The following is a 16,457-nucleotide window of genomic DNA, read 5'->3' as shown; positions in this document are numbered from 1 at the left end:
AAGTTTATTGTGAAACTACGCCTAACAGCACAGGGAATCAACATAACGTCTAAGTGGCACGAATCACGCCAGGAGAAACCTCGGCGTCCTCCCCTGCACATTTATTTTGGAACAAAAGATTTCGTCGTTTGACAGTAAACTTACATGCTCATGTTGCAGGTTTTTGCTGCAGACTGCACAATCAGTCAATCAATCAGAACACCTTGCCCGGTTCATACTGACCCTGAAGATGAGAACAATGTCTGTTCTCGAAACGTTGGGCAACGAATACTTCACTTAGTTGAGATCTCGAGAACACACATTTTTCATGAATATTTTTACCAATATTCTTTAATTTTGTTTCACCTTACAATAGTTATGCAATTTCATATTAATGTATAATTACATATAATAAGATTTGTTAAGTGTTATTTTGTTCATGTCTCAACTATTTTTTTAATATCTTGTTTTTAGACAATATTTATCACAGTCATAGTCAGTAATGCGCCTGTAATATACAGGGGATTTACTTTCCCAACATGGTCAATATCAATTGGTTGGTTAACTGCACTTTCATCTATGCTTTGGATTCCCTCATATGCAGTGTATAAAATACTAAAAACTAAAGGAAATCTTAGGGAGGTAAGTAGCTACTTTTGCTTCAAAATAACATTTCTTCAATCTTCCATAAACTCAAATACCTTGGGAAAAATATATATACTTACCTTGCATCCTGGACATGAGAATCGCAACAAGGCTTGTAATTAATTCGTTAATAACAAATTAATTATTAAATTAATTCGTCAAAAATTTGTGAATTTTAAATTTAGTAAATTAAAAATTTTGCAAGGGTTCATTTTTAATTGTTAATCTTTTAAAAAAATCATTAATCGTTACTTTTTGCCCGAAAATCAGTGGTTGAAATGAGACGGTATGCGGTGGTATGCCATACCGCCTCTGGTTTTTCAGTAACGAGGACATACCGTCTTTGGTTTTTCAGTGATCAAGATAATATTTAAATAGCCGGTATGTTGAGTCAAAATCATAATAAAACATACCACCTCTGCTATTTTTCCACTTCGAACACTGCCAAAAATCATGTGAAATGTATACTTTGCAAAGCTTTTTTCAAAAATTTCACAGGTTCTACTATAGAAGTGGATAATTGCAGGTTTCTTTTTCCAAAATTTCCTCAACTTGCCTTGAAGTTTAGATCATGTATTCATGGAATTTGTAACGATAAAATCACAAGTACTGAAGATTATTATTATATGCACGTGGCATTTGGAATGGCTTCGACACGATATATAGTTGCCATTGTTACTACATTTTAATATACGAGGGGCAGTCAAAACTTCCCGGAATTTTATTGTAACTCCAAATGACCAAAATATAAGCACATGGTTACTTAATCATCTTCAAAGTAGGCACCTTTGGAACATACACACAGCGTCGTAACTTAGATTTTTTTCTGGAGGAGCAAGCATTAATATTTGGACCCCCTAGGTAAAGTTGTTTTGGGCCCTGCCGCAAAATTCGAAAATCGGCCCCTTCTTTCGATCTTTCTCTTACTCTTTGTGGGCACCCCAGAGTCTGTGAGCCCTCCCTTCGCCCCTGGGCCCATTCCATACATGACAAATTAATTAAGGCGACAATATTGACAAATCTCAAAGCCATACGAATAAATATTATTTCTAGAGCCCCTAATAGTAGACTTTTGTTTTTTACTGAAATGGGCCCACGACTCATTATTGTTTTATTTACCTTTTGTGTGCTGTTTTGTTTATGTAATGTAGTGAAGCTGTTTGATGCTTCATTTATAATTTCATGTTCGCATCGTATATGAAGTAAGAAAATTTTACTTAAAGTGGGCCCCACTCGAACGGCGAGGAGCTTCCCTGGGGGGCAGTTGCTCCTCCTACCCCCACAAGTTACGGTCCTGCACACAGAGGTGCTCCACCATTCCTGTTAGTACTGGAAACGCCGATCAAAGTCCTCTTTTGGTATCCTCCGAACTTCGACCGCCGTCGCGTTGGTTTTGATCCTATTTTTAGCCCACCTTTGTGGCTCATTTTCAGCTTTGGGAAGAGCCAAACATTCGATGGTGCTAAACTGTTTCTAAGGTTATCAAAGTCTCTGAAGCAGATTCCCCCCTCCCCCACTTTGTACATGAACTTGGGGGCTCGGTGGCTCAGTGGTAGAGCGTTCACCTCTGGTGCATGGGGTCCTGGGCTCAAACCCTGCTCGCGCTAAGTGAACTTTGTAGTAGCCAAACGCCATGTGCATGGGTTTCCTCGGGTTTCTCCCACTTTCTTCATTCCATCATTTCATTCATTTTGCTCATCATCACCGTCTCCTTTAACCTAACCAGCATAACCGTTGGACGTAAAACTTAAAAATTTCATTTCAGTTTTTGCACATAAACCTGATGTTTTGGGCGTTGCTCAAACTGTGATATTGTACTAACTGATCACCACATACTCTTCCGTTCAGCTACACTACTCATAGACTGCTTTTTGTGACCTGTTCACACATGTCAAATAAGAATCATCGCCATTGCATCACAAATACCAAAACTACAACAACATTCCAGGAACTTTTGATTGCACCTCGTATGTAATTTAAAAATTGTGTTTTATGTATAAACAACAAATACACAAAAATATTTCAAATATATAGTTTTATTAATTTTCTCTCAATTTTATGACTTTTTAATTTTTCTTTTATTGTCAGTTTTGATTGAAATTAGTATCTTGTCATAATAAACGATTAATTTTTCCATGGTCTTAATTTTATTCATTAAATTTTACACGAATTTTCACAACTCAAAATCAAATGAAATGAAATTTTTGAGTTTTACGTCCCACGGTTATGCCGGTGAGACTAAAGGAGACGGTGATGATGAGTAATGAATGAAATGGTGGAATGAAGAAAGTGGGAGGAAACGGGAGAACCTTGAGAAAACCCACGCACACGACGTTTGTCCACCACAAAGTTCACTTGGCGGGAGCAGCGTTTGAACTCAGGACCCCAAGCACCAGAGGTGAACACTCTACCACTGAGCCACCACGGCTTCCTTTTCCAAACTCGAGACAATTCTCATTGCATAATAGTGAAAATTGCCATTTTTAATTTTAATTTTAATTAATTTTGATGAATTTTAACCGATAATTTTTTCTAACATTAAATTTTAGTTTAAACATTTTTTTCTTTATCTTAATTTTTTATTTAAATCCATTAAATTTTTAATTGATTTTTACAACTATGATTACAATATACGGTTTCAAGAATTTTCTGCATTCTTTGTCAATATATTTTCTACTACTTACCAAAAATACTTTCTCATCTAGTATACATTGAACTAATTTATTTACTCTTTATAAAACCTTTATATCTAAATATCGGCTTTTATGGATGGACAGGATCTGTTACCATGTTCTAATGGACAGTGTAACGGTATAAGATACATAAATAAAGGTATTTTTTTTTTTAGTTTTACGCCCCACGGTTATGCCGGCTAGGCTAAAGGAGACGGTGATGATGAGCAATGAATGAAATGGTGGAATGAAGAAAGTGGGAGGAAATGGGAGAACCCGAGGAAACACGGTGTTTGTCCACCACAAAGTTCACTTGGAGGGAGCAGGGTTTGAACCCGGGACCCCATCATAAATAAAGGGAGTAGAGAAGTCTTGAAACACAATTTTGTGATTCACATGTCCAGGATGTAAGGTAAAACCATTCTTTTTCAGTATTAAGTATGTATCCAATGGTTCCCATAAATAGACTCGAGTTATATAGGACATGAATAAGAATCAGAAAATTAATAAAACGTTTATTTTTTATTTTATTTATTTATTTTTTACTTTCGTAAAACTGATAAATTATACGATACGTGTTAGAGAAGCCCAGTATTGTATACAAGCTGTGATAAGTAGCACTCAGATTTACACAATAATACTGTTAACAGTTCGAATAATTTCGTATTCGGATACTTATACAAAGTGTAATTCGAGTAATCATTCAAACGTTGTGCTCAAAAAAACACTTTTACTTTTTCAAATAGCGAAGAATTATCAAAATTAGGTATAGTCACATTTTTTTTTTTTTTTTTTTTTTTTTTTTTAGGAAAATACCTTTTCGAGAAATGAATTTTTCAAAACTGAAAAATCATCGAAAAGCGAAAAATTATCGGAAAATGTAAAATGAAAAACGAAACATTTTTCGAAAAAAAAATCAAAAAAGAAACTTTTAAAAATTGAAAAACTTTTTTTTTTTTAAAAAAAAAAAGGTCATCCCTAATCAGAATAAGCATTCTCATAATTATCTAGTTTCTTAATATTATCAGAAACTAGAGCGTCTTACATTGCAGAGGAATATTAACACATGAGAACATTCGAATCACAGATTACCTGCAAGAGAATATTTATGTTACGAAGTCATAATTACGCCGTGATATTCTCATTCAGTTTCTTTCATCCGGCTTCCTAACTTCCAATTTTCTTAAACCCTTTTGAATCATAAAGAAGAAATTACTTACTTATTTTTGTTTACGAGTAGGTAAATGAACTAGAACCTACCTTTGGATAGGACATTCAGCTAAGAACGAAAGCAAAAACCATTGAGTTTCATGGAAATAATGCCGGAAAAAGTGTGTTTTATATCAATATTTCCTTGGAATTTTGCTCTTCTATTTATTATTGTTATCAAGTATTCTGCCTTTCGGAAGTCCTGGGACTAATGAAGGATTATTATTATTATTATTATTATTATTATTATTATTATTATTATTATTATTATTATTATTATTATTATTATTATTATTATTATTATTATTATTAAATTTGGGCTTGGAAATGTTTCTCGATCTTCAGCTTCCTCTTTTAACTCCCAATGTTTTCTTGTATTTTTCAAATCATCGATCAGTTGTGTTCTTCTTCCTATTCCCCGCTTTTCTTCCATCTTTTCTCGTATGGCGGTATGAAGAAGACAATTTCTTCTTAAGGTGTGTCTAATCCAGTTGGCCTTCCTACGAAGGATGCTGGCTAGAAGTGTCCTCTTCTCTCCTATCCGTTTTAAAACATCTTCGTTTATTGCTCTCTCTTTCCATTTTATCTTCCCCATTTTCCTCCAACACCACATTTCGGAGTTCTCTAAATATTTCTTCTCTAAGTTCTGTAATGTCCAAATCTCTGAACCATACAGTCCAATGCTTCATATAAAGCAATTGACCAACTTTTTCTTTAGTCCAACATCAAGCTTGCTAGTTAAGAGTGAACTTTTCTTGTTGAATGGTTCTTTGGCCATGGCAATTTTTGACTGATCTCTTTGATGCAGTAAGAGTCTTTCGCCAAAATACTTCCCAGATATTTGAGATTGACCTCGTCAAGTTCTCTTTGTTCTACTTTGACCTATAAGGGCGCGTTTCCAGCGGATATTCTCATGACCCTCGACTTGCTAAAATATTTACTCTCACTTCATGCAAGTGCATAGTCTATCAGCAGTGGTGGCTTTTGAGGGAAATCGGAAAAGAATTAAATCTTATGGCTACAGGCTAAGGGGAAAAAAGCATCATACAGCTTTACAAAGTCGTGTAAAGAAATTAGTACTAGATAAGCTTTCTTCCCTTAATTTCTAGCGACAACACTTGAACTTTTGCCGATGTGACTTCCTTTAAGAGCCGTCCCTGCATATTTTAACTTTCCTTCAGATTACGTATAGAAACAAAGGCTATGTTGATTTGTTGGAATTTTCAGGATAATTTTTCTTATAAATGAGAAACTGTGGCTTGACACTCTTGTTTCAACACCTTCATTTCGTATAATAGATATATTTATATATTGTAAAGATATTTTGTAGATTATTATTCTTGTTTCTTTACAGAGACTTGTGACAAACCTGTCTCACGACAAAGCATGGGGCCCAGCTTCAGATGAAAACAGAGCCGAATGGAAATCATATTGTGTAGCGCAAAGACCACATTGGTTATCTTCATGGCTACCTAGAAAATTACTGAAAGAAGTACAAGAATGAAGCGTGATAAAAAAAAAAAAAAAAGCTTATGTAAGAAAATAATTTGTTTTGAGTGAATGTGTAATATAAATGAATGTAATAAATATTATTTTTATTACTTGTAAATATTTAATAGTGTTTTCAACGTATTACCTTCTTTTATTATTCATGTGGTTTGTGATCCTATTTATAAATGACGAGAGTCTCAGTGCGTCTCGCAAATTTCTGATAATAAAGAGTAACACTCTACCTAGGTAATAAATGCTGCTACCTGCGCTATCGTCTACCAGCCTGACACTAATAGACATCGCTAGCGTAGAGGTAATTTCACTTAAAACCATATTGTGACGATTTTATTCCAACTTGAAAAACTTGTATGTTACTATTGAGATGCGAGTTTGCTCTTCTGTATTTAATATTCTGGTGTTCTGGTGAGGTAAGGAGTTTCAAGAAGTATTATATTATGTACCACTTCCGTTCTGGTTTTCCATTAAGAGGATATAATTTACGAATTTTTAAAATTTGGTCTGTCATATACCGCAAGCAAACTCTCTCAGAGATATGTAATATTTAATGTGCAAGACTTGGAGTACAAACACAAGTTATGCGAGAATTTAGAAGGACGAAAATTGATCTTGTGCCTCCCTCGTAAAGTTTCAATCTGACACACAATCATAGTCATACGTCTTGCAAATCAAATCAGAAAAATAAACATACTGCTGAACAAGACTACACTTATGTACGTCTGATGAGAATCTTGGCTAGAAGATCGAAACGTCACGTGTAAATGTGTTTTTTATGTTAAATAAGTGTAGACTTGTTCAGCAGTGTTTATTTTTCAAAGTTTCAATGAATACAAAAAATTGCGAGCTACATACAACCGTTCTGTCACACTAGTTTAAAACTTCCATATAAAATAAGAAGTACCAGTGTCACATGTACACCACGTGAAGAAGTTCGGTTTGTATGTAGTGATATTTTTTAAATTTATTAAAACCGGTGGTGGAAGTAGATTTTTACCATTTCCGGTTTCAATAGAGAGATTAGAGTGAAGATGGAATATACTCTTGGGACGCCTAACTTCTCTGTCTATTACCGTCTTTATAACGATCACCGTTTAAACCGGAAGTGGTTGATTTTCTGCCACTTCCGGTTTTAAGTAGGGAGTTAATTAAGGTTGGAGAGGAAAGTATTCTTGAAACGCGTAATCGATTACAGAAAACCGTTTCTCACTATCTATTACCGTTTTGGCTCTATAGTGGTCAATGTAAATGGTTTATTTCTACCACTTCCGGTTTTGGTATTACCTCGAAAGAAGTCGAATCCTAACTTTCGACTCTCTACGTCCTGACTAAATTTGGTAGTGTTTCATCAATTAGTTCTTGAGGGCTTTTTGGTCCTGGACCTGGACGAACAGACGGACAAAAGAACTGGTTAAATATCTAGTGTATTGGTAAACCAGACGCTTAAAAAAAAAAAAATAAAAAAAAAAAATAAAAATCATACTTTCGTCTTCCAAAATGCATCCTCTTTTATGGTGAATTGGTTTATACAGGGAATGGAACCATATGGTAAATATCTTCTTTTCCTGTTAACAAAATATTGAAATAGATTCAATGAAATGTGTCCTTTTTCTTCTTTTATTCCTTGCATCTTCTCACTTTCACAACACACTTACAGTTTGTTATGTTTAGCTTGAGTTATAACTTTAATGGAAGAGGTTTAAAATGCATATTGTTATCACATCTATATAATTTCTCTATAGTGTAACGTGCTGTAACGGTCTCGTTGTAAACTCAAGTTCCGTTCACGGGGCACTAGCTATTTCAGTTAGACTAGGACACATATTTGCCCGCAACAAGGGAAATTATACACGTACCTATTATTAATAATAGTAACAATACTCCTAGACAGGAAAGTTGTTTCAATAATATATGGCAATTCTAGATCTGTGCAAAAGTAAATCTTGCGAAGTAACAAAAAGGTGAAATTTTCTTTTTAAATAAACTTTATAAGCTATCTCTACTTTAAAGAGAACGAGATAAGAATAATCTCTCAATACAAACATGTAAAAAGGATTTTTCAAAGATACTCTTTAACAAGTTACCAGCATAACGATAACCTGGCAATAAGGCCCATATACTATGATATCCTTATATTTCTTAATTATTTCATTTTTGAGACTTTGTTTTAAATCTTGTAGTTTAAATACATTACTAATAATACAAATTATAAACTCACCTTCTTGACACTGAGGTTAAACAAAATATGATTAACCCACAAAATATAGCCCAGAATCTTAATGAAACCACATACACTATATCAGAATATAAATCCACTAACTGTATATTCGTATCATAGAGACAAAAACATCAAATCACTTCTGATACTTTCCAAACTCAATAAGATTCTTACGAAAATTCCAACACCATAAAGGCTCATTATAGTACCCATAGGATTTCCTATGACGATTCGAACTTTTCTGTATTCCAAGAGTCAAACCTCCGCTTCAGCTATTACACTCTGAATGACGTAAACGTCATCCAGAGGTAGGCGGCTGGAATACCTAATTCATAAACCTGCCAGATATAGCCATGGGCGCCCGAAGGGGAGGGTAGAGTGGGGCCCGAGCGCCTCTGGCTCACGGAAATGTATTAAATTTCTTAAGATTATCTTAATACAAATAAAAAATACCAAAGATAATGTAGCAACCAGGAATTTGAGCCCCTCTAGAAAATTTTCTTCGGGCGCCCATGAATATAGTGCTCACTTTCAATATATCCGGGTTGCATAACTAACTCATTTCATTCAGAAGAGAGTAAGGAAAGAAAAAATAGTCGTAACGTCAATACGGTACAACAATGAATGAAGTACTTTGTGGTCCTTCTACTGATACTTAGTGCATTATTTTAGAAAAACATTAGATAATAGAAAGAGGATGAATAACTTAGAAGAAGGAGGAAAGAAGAGAAAGAGAAAGTGAAAAAACTAAGAGTATTGATAAAGTGTTCAGTTACTTCTGGATGATACACGTATATACAAGGAAAAAGAAAAGGAAGTAATAGAACGAAATTGAGATCAACTTAGATGACATTTAGCATTTGTAACTATTCAAAGTACAATTAAAAATAGCTTTAATACATAATACTGAAATCCATAATTATCGGTAATTCAATTTTGTTTCTATAAAATTGAAGAACTCTTAATTAATTTGATTTACGTTATTTTTAATGGTATAATTTATTTGCACTGGCAAAAGAAAATAAAGAATTATTAGAATTTCTCAGTTAGTTTTTAATATATTAATTCTCCTGAAGGCTAACAATCCTTTTTTTGTAAACTTTCATTTTACGTTATTTGTTAGTCTCTAATGTTGGATTTTATTTTGTCTCCAGCAGGCTAAATAGCCTTCTCTGATTAAGATACTGTAGGTAACACACCTGACCTACCTACGTTTTGAAGAAATTGACGTAGATAAGATCAGGAACTCTTACCATGTTTAAAACAGAGGATTCTCGATTCAGCCTTTCTTCTCTCATTTTTTCCCAGGATACTTTGCGGTCGGTGATGTCACGTGGAGGTATCGCCAAGGATGTTATAAAATACAGCATCTGCCCATAACACAAAATCGTGAGGCCGTATGTCACAGCCATATGTATCCTATGATTGGTGATTTTCTTACCTGTGAAAGGTTATTTTGGGTAATTTCTTCTCACTCTTATTTGTACGCCCATACGTGCAGCATGTAACCATTGTACGATCTAAATCTGAAGCAACACTTAAAAATAAACGATAGACACACTACATGTCTACATATGAAGACAGATATGGCGAAAACGAAAGTAGCCAATCAGACGTGCCAATGGTAGGTTGTATTCAGTTAATAGGATGAAGATGCATATGAACAGATCCTCTATTTTATAACATCCTTGGGTACCGCGAGGTATCGTTCAAGAGAACAAGTGAAAAACTAAATACGCAATTACACTAGTTGGCATACTGTTTAAAGATGGACAAAAGTCCTTCCTAATGACGTCACGGACATGGAGCCAATCAGAACACTAAACGCAAACTGGGGCTACCTGTTATTTTAAATACCTTGTTTTAAAGTGTAAACCTATTTTACTTCTTAACATTAAATTCTGTCGGTAACATTCGTGAACACTCAAATTTCTTCCCTAGAGTCAGCGACATTTTGATAAGTGCTGCAATTAGATAAGAAAATTCTTCTTTATTTTTTTGCTAATATACGCTACTAGCATCAATTACCCGCTTCGCTGGGTTAAATTAAGAAAAAAATAGTATTATGTCCTGTTAGTCAGTCACTTTTTTTTGTTACTAAAGCACTCTTTGATATTGGTCATTTTCGATGATTTTTATATATATCCTCCTCCCTTCCCCATGTTGCGGGACATGGCATCAAAGTATCATTGTTCCTCTCAGACACTCCGAAAACTATGAATTCGATACTGATGTTGGTAATTTCGATCATTTATATATATATATATATATATATATATATATATATATATATATATATATATATATATATATATATATATATATATATATATATATATATATATATATCCCTTCCCTCCCTCTCCCCCAAGTTGCGGGCTGAATTTTAATTTAAAAGGTATCAGAAGTGTCACTGTTCATCTCAGAGACTCCAAAAACTATAGATTCGATATTAATATCGGTCATTTTTGATCATTTTTAAATGTCTCTCCCCTCCTCCACCTTTAAATTACACTGTCAAAGTGATATGACAAAATCCATCTCAGGTTTAAACTTCATCTTTTCTTGTAAATCTGATCGAGAACAGTCCGTTGGTTCAAGAGTTATTAGTTTTTATTTATTTTTATATATCTCCTCCCCTATCCCTCTCCCCTAAGTTCTACCGTCAAAGTGAAATGATAAAAGGCATCTCAGGCCCGAACCTCATCTATGTTAAAAATTTGATTGAGGTTGATCGTTTGTTTCAAGAGTTATTAAATTTTATATATTTTTTTAAACTCCCCTCCCGTAAGTTCTATCGTCAAAGTGAATAGATAATACCATCCCAGGCACGAACCTCATCCATGTTGAAAATTTGATCGAGATCGGTCGGGTGGTTCAAGAGTAATGAAGTCACAAAGACAGACACTTTATTTTTTATTATTTACATGTATCACTTCCTCCCCCTCCCCTACGTTGCACCGTCAAAGTTAAATGGCAAAAATTATCCCAGACCCAAACCTCATCTATGTTGAAAATTTGATCGAGATAAGTTGAGTGGTTCAAGAGTTAAGTTTTATTTATTTTTATATATAAATATTCCCCTCTCCTTCCCCTACCCTAGGTTCTACCGTCAAAGTAAAAATATTTAAAAAAAAATCCAGGCCCGAACCTCATCTATGTTGAAAATTTGATCGAGATGTGTCGGGTGGCTCAAGAGTTATTAGGTTTTATTTATTTTTATAGATCTCTCCTTCCCCTCCCTTAAGTTCTACCGTAAAAGTGATATGATAAAATTCACCCCAGGTCCGAACCTCATCAATGTTGAAAATTTGGTTAAGATCATCCGGATGGTTTAAGCGTGATGAAGTCATATTACTAATGAACGGCTCTACGACGCTGGATTATATTTTTCATTTAGAACTTTTATCATCCTAATAAGTATGTTATTGTAATACTACTTCTTTACGCTGAGTCCTTTCCTAGATGTTTTTATTCTTATTTCTCTTTTTATCTATCTTAACCAAGGCTCTAAGTGAGATTCAAAAGCTACATCTTAGGTGTTTTATTTTCATTTCTCTTTTACTTACCTTGACTATAGTTTCAAGTTATAGCCGAAAGCTAAATCGTAGCTGCTTATATTATTATTTACCTTGACTAAGGCTCCAAATAACTGAAAGCTACACGCTAGATGTTTAGCTTTATTTCTTTTTTTATTAATCTTGACTACGCCTCCAAGTAAGAGCCTAGTAAGCTACATCCTAAGTGTTTTGATTCTTATTTCTGTTTTTATTTACCTTGACTAAATCTTTATGTAATAGCCGGAAGCTAAGACCTAACTTCTTTCATTCTTATTTCTGTTTTTATTTACCTTGACTAAGGCTCCAAGTAAGAGCTGAAAGTTAACATCCTAGGTGTTTTTCTTTTTTTTCTTCTTTTTTTTATTTAACTTGACTATAACTCCAAGAGCTGAAAGCTACATCGTAGATGTTTTTATTCTTATTTCTCTTTTTATTTATCTTGACTAAGACTCCAAGTAAGAGCTCAAAACAACATCATACGTGCTTTTATTTTTATTTCTCGTTTTATTTACATTGACTAAGCTTTAAATAATAGCCGGAAGCTAAGTTCTACCTTCTTCCGTTCCTATTTCTCTTTTTATTTACCGTGACCAAGTCTCGAAGTGAGGGCCGAAACCTATATCCTAGGTGCCTTTAAACTTATTTCTCTTGACTAAGACTCCAAGTAAGAACTGAAAACTACATCTTAGGTGCATTTATTCTTATTTCTCTTGACTAAGACTCCAAGTAAGATCTGAAAACTACATCCTAGGCAGTGTTGGGCAAATTTCAATTGAATTAACAATTAACAATTAATCTGTAAATTTAATTGTTAATTGCAATTAACAATTGAAAAAAGTAATGGTTAATTGTTAATTGTAGTTGGCCATTAATAAAGGAGAATCAATTGCAATTGATCAATCGATTGAAAGTAATTGCAGTGGAAAGTAATTGCAATTGAATTCTGTAATTCAATTGCAATTGAAATTAATTGGCAATTGATTCAATTGCAATTGATTTCCACAGCAATTACTTTCAATTGATTGATCAATTGCAATTGATTTTCACTGATTAATTTTCAACACTGTAGTTCAGAGAGGGCGTGGGGCAATGAAAACTTTAGCCACGACCAATTGACTCACCACCCGTCGTGACCCACGACCCACCGTGACCCACTGTGACCCACCACCCACCATAAACCACTCTTACCCACTGTGACCCACAGACCCACCAAAACCCATTGTCATCAACTCTGACCCATGATTCACGCCCTCTTCTCTACTGACTAAAGAGTTAAAACTTGTAATAAAACAAGCCTATAAAATTATCACTCATCGGAGTTTGAATTTCTACGACCAATCGCTCAAGCACCGCACTAATACAATAACGGCGGATCTGACCTTTCTAATATAAATAAAATAGAGTTTGTTCGTGTGTCTGTCTGTCTATCTTTGTGCGGTCTGTGGACGAGACGAGTGGACCGAAACTTTTCAAAATTTGTTCACGGGTAGCTTGGTCTAGGCCCCAGACCAAGACGAAGATTTTTTTTTAATTTCTTACTAGGGGGTCTCCAGGGGATGTTTACCGAGACCGGCCTGGGGACCAGAAAAGTCGACCGAGAGTTACCAAATTTTGGTCAAAGATACCTTGATCCAGGTCCCACACCAAGGCAAAGCGTTTTCAACAAAATTCGAACCAGGGGGTCTCAGGGGGGCGTTTACCGGGACATGTAAAAGTAGAACGATATCAGTGTCGATTTCATAGTTTTCGCGGTCGCTGAGATCAATGGTGAAACTCCGATCGCACTAACTTCCAAATTCACCGTATTCGGCTGCGGGCCGTGGGTCAACGGGGGGGGGGGGGATACCGAAACGTAAAAGTAATCCAAAATGACCGATATTAGTGTCAAATCCATAGTTTTCGCGGTTGCTGATATCAATGGCGACACTACCATTAGCGATGACTTTCAAATTCATCCACCGTGGTATGCGGGCCTTGGGTCACCAGAGGGGGGAATTCCGAGACATGTAAAAATAATCGAAAATGACCGATATTAATGTCAAATCCATAGTTTTCGGGATAGCTGAGCTCAATGGTGAAACTCAAGACCGCGTTTACTTTCATATTTAGCCCCCATCAGCTAAGAAAGGGGGGCATTATAAAGGGGGGCATCACGAGACATGTAAAAATAATCCACAATGACCGATGTCAAATCCGTAGTTTTCGCGGTGGCTGAGATCAGCGGTGATACTTTCATTAGCGATGTTTTTCAAATTTAGCCACCATTGTATGGGGGTCGGGAGTCACCGGGGGTGGGGAATTGCGAGACATGTAAAAATAATGGAAAGTGACCGATATTAGTGTCAAATCCATAGTTTTCGCTGTCGCTGAGATGAATGGTGATACTTCCACAGGCGTTGACTTCCAAATACAGCCCCCATCGGCTGTGGGCCAGAGGCATTGTTTTTTCAAAATTGGAACCAGAGGATTATAGGGACTTTTACCGGCATATGTAAAAAGTAGTAGAAAATGGCAGATGTTAGTTTCACATTCATAGTTTTCGCGGTATTGGTTGGGGGTTGGTGGGGGCCAGAGGAGATTTTTTCACAATTCGAACCAAGGGGGTCTGAGGGAGGTTCACCGGGACATGTAAAAGTAGTAGAATTTGTGTCGAATCCATATTTATTGGGGTTTCTCAGACGTATAGTGACACCCCCGATAGTGTTTACGTTCGAATTCAACCCCCATCGGCCTTCCCAATGAAAACACATGTACGTTGTTGGATATATATTCACACAAAGTATATTCAATTTTAGAAATGTTTCTTAATTGTTCTCCCGTTGTTCAGTTTGTTTACATTGATATTTTATCTGATCCGTGCGAAGAACGGGCATAACAGCTAGTACGAAATGGTAAAGTGTTTGTTATGGAACAAATTACAATGAATTCAATTATATAGATAATAATTATAATTATCATTAATAATTATTTTCTTGTTGAATTATATATACTTTTCAGTGGAAAACTGAATAAAATTTAAAAGTCCCAAATCAACGTAAAGGAAAAATGTATAAAATTTTCCATATAATTAAGCTTACAAACTTAAATGGAAATTTAGCTTAATTACATGGAAATTTTTTGTGTCGTTTTGTGCGCCTATTTCCTTGTTTTCTGCGTCACCGGAAATGGATTAATGTTATCCTACAAATATGGCGGAACAAGTTAATGCTGTTCCGTCAGGAACGATTTCGGGGTCATTTCCTTCACATCATCTTGTGCGTGTTTTCTACCTTTTTGTAAGCCTATTTCCACGTTTTGTGAATCAACGGTAGGGGGTCAAAATGGGCATTCAATGTGGGAAGAAAAATGATCCACTCTCCCACCAGTATCAAATTTCAAGGTCGCTTTTTCGTATTGTTTAGTGCATGTTTTTACCGTTTCTGCGCATATTTTCACATTTTGTAGGCCAACGAAAGTGGGTCAAAGACGACCTACAAATATGGCAGAAAAAGACATATTCATTCCACTTTCAAGGTCCATTTTGACCCTTTCCCACTGATGCACAAAGCGACACAAATCATGCATTAAAAATGTGAAGGAAACGACCTCGACATTCGATGGTGACGGAACAGCATTAAGTTATTTCGCTATACTTGTAGGCCATTTTGACCCATTTTCGTTGTCGCACTAAAGTGGAAATAGGAGCACAAAACAGTACAAAGCAGGCACTATACGATGCGAAAGAAACGACCTCCAAATTCGATAGTGGCGGAACAATGGCTCTATTTCCTCACACATTGATAGACCATTTTAACGCATTTCTGGTGATGCTCAAAACGTGGAAGTAGGCGAAGAGAACGGTACAAAATACACACTAAACGATGCGAAAGAACCAACCCCGAAATTCGATAGTGGCGGAACAGTGAGCCATTTAACTCCCACTTTAAAGCCCCGTTTAACTCACCTCGGGTGATGCACAAGACGAGAAATAGGTGCAGAAAACTTTAAAAAAAAGCACTAAACGATGCGAAAGTAACGATCTAGAAATTCGATAGTGTCGGAACAGTGGGTCATTTTCGTCACACTTTGGAGGCTCATCTTGACACACTTCTGGTGACGAACAAAACGTGGAAATAGGGGCACAAAACGTAACAAAACAGGCACTAGTCAATGCGAAAGGAGGGACCTCGAAATTCGGTAGTGGCGGAGGAGTGAGTCATTTTCGTCACACTTTGGAAGCCCATTTTGACACACTTCTGGTGACGCACAAAACGTACAAAACAGGCACTAAACGATGCGAAAGGAAGGACCTCGAAATTCGGTAGTGGCGGAGGAGTGAGTCATTTTCGTCACACTTTGGAAGCCCATTTTGACACACTTCTGTTGACGCGTAAAACGTGGAAATAAGGGCACGAAACGGCACGAAACATTTACGATGGAAAGGAAGTCGATGCGAAAGGAAGGATCACGAAATTCGGTAGTGACGGAAAAGTGGGTCATTTTCGTCACACTTTGGAAGCCCATTTTGACACACTTGTGGTGACGCACAAAACGTACAAAACAGGCACTAACGATGCGAAAGAACCGACCCCGAAATTCGATAGTGGCGGAACAGTGAGCCATTTAACTCCCACTTTAAAGGCCTGTTTAACTCACTTCCGGTGGCGCACAAGACGAGGAAGTAGGTAC

At 35.9% G+C, this 16,457-nt stretch overlaps 1 protein-coding gene across 1 annotated transcript in view; it reads left to right on the top strand.

The window, feature by feature from the left end:
- Nucleotides 1-6,114, top strand: part of LOC145679677 (sodium- and chloride-dependent glycine transporter 1-like) — a 112,688-nt gene extending 106,574 nt beyond the window's left edge. The window contains exons 13-14 of the mRNA XM_081750251.1: nt 454-621; nt 5,860-6,114. Of these exons, the coding sequence (XP_081606377.1) occupies nt 454-621; nt 5,860-6,009 (318 nt within the window). The 3' untranslated portion in view covers nt 6,010-6,114. The remainder of the gene's footprint in view (nt 1-453; nt 622-5,859) is intronic.
- Nucleotides 6,115-16,457: the final 10,343 nt, after the last annotated feature.

The sequence above is a fragment of the Thermobia domestica genome, chromosome 2, assembly GCF_964235325.1.
Source record: "Thermobia domestica chromosome 2, izTheDome1.hap1.1, whole genome shotgun sequence".
NCBI lineage: Eukaryota > Metazoa > Arthropoda > Insecta > Zygentoma > Lepismatidae > Thermobia > Thermobia domestica.
Note: the sequence above shows the minus strand (reverse complement) of the source record. Positions and strands in the feature narration are given on the sequence as shown.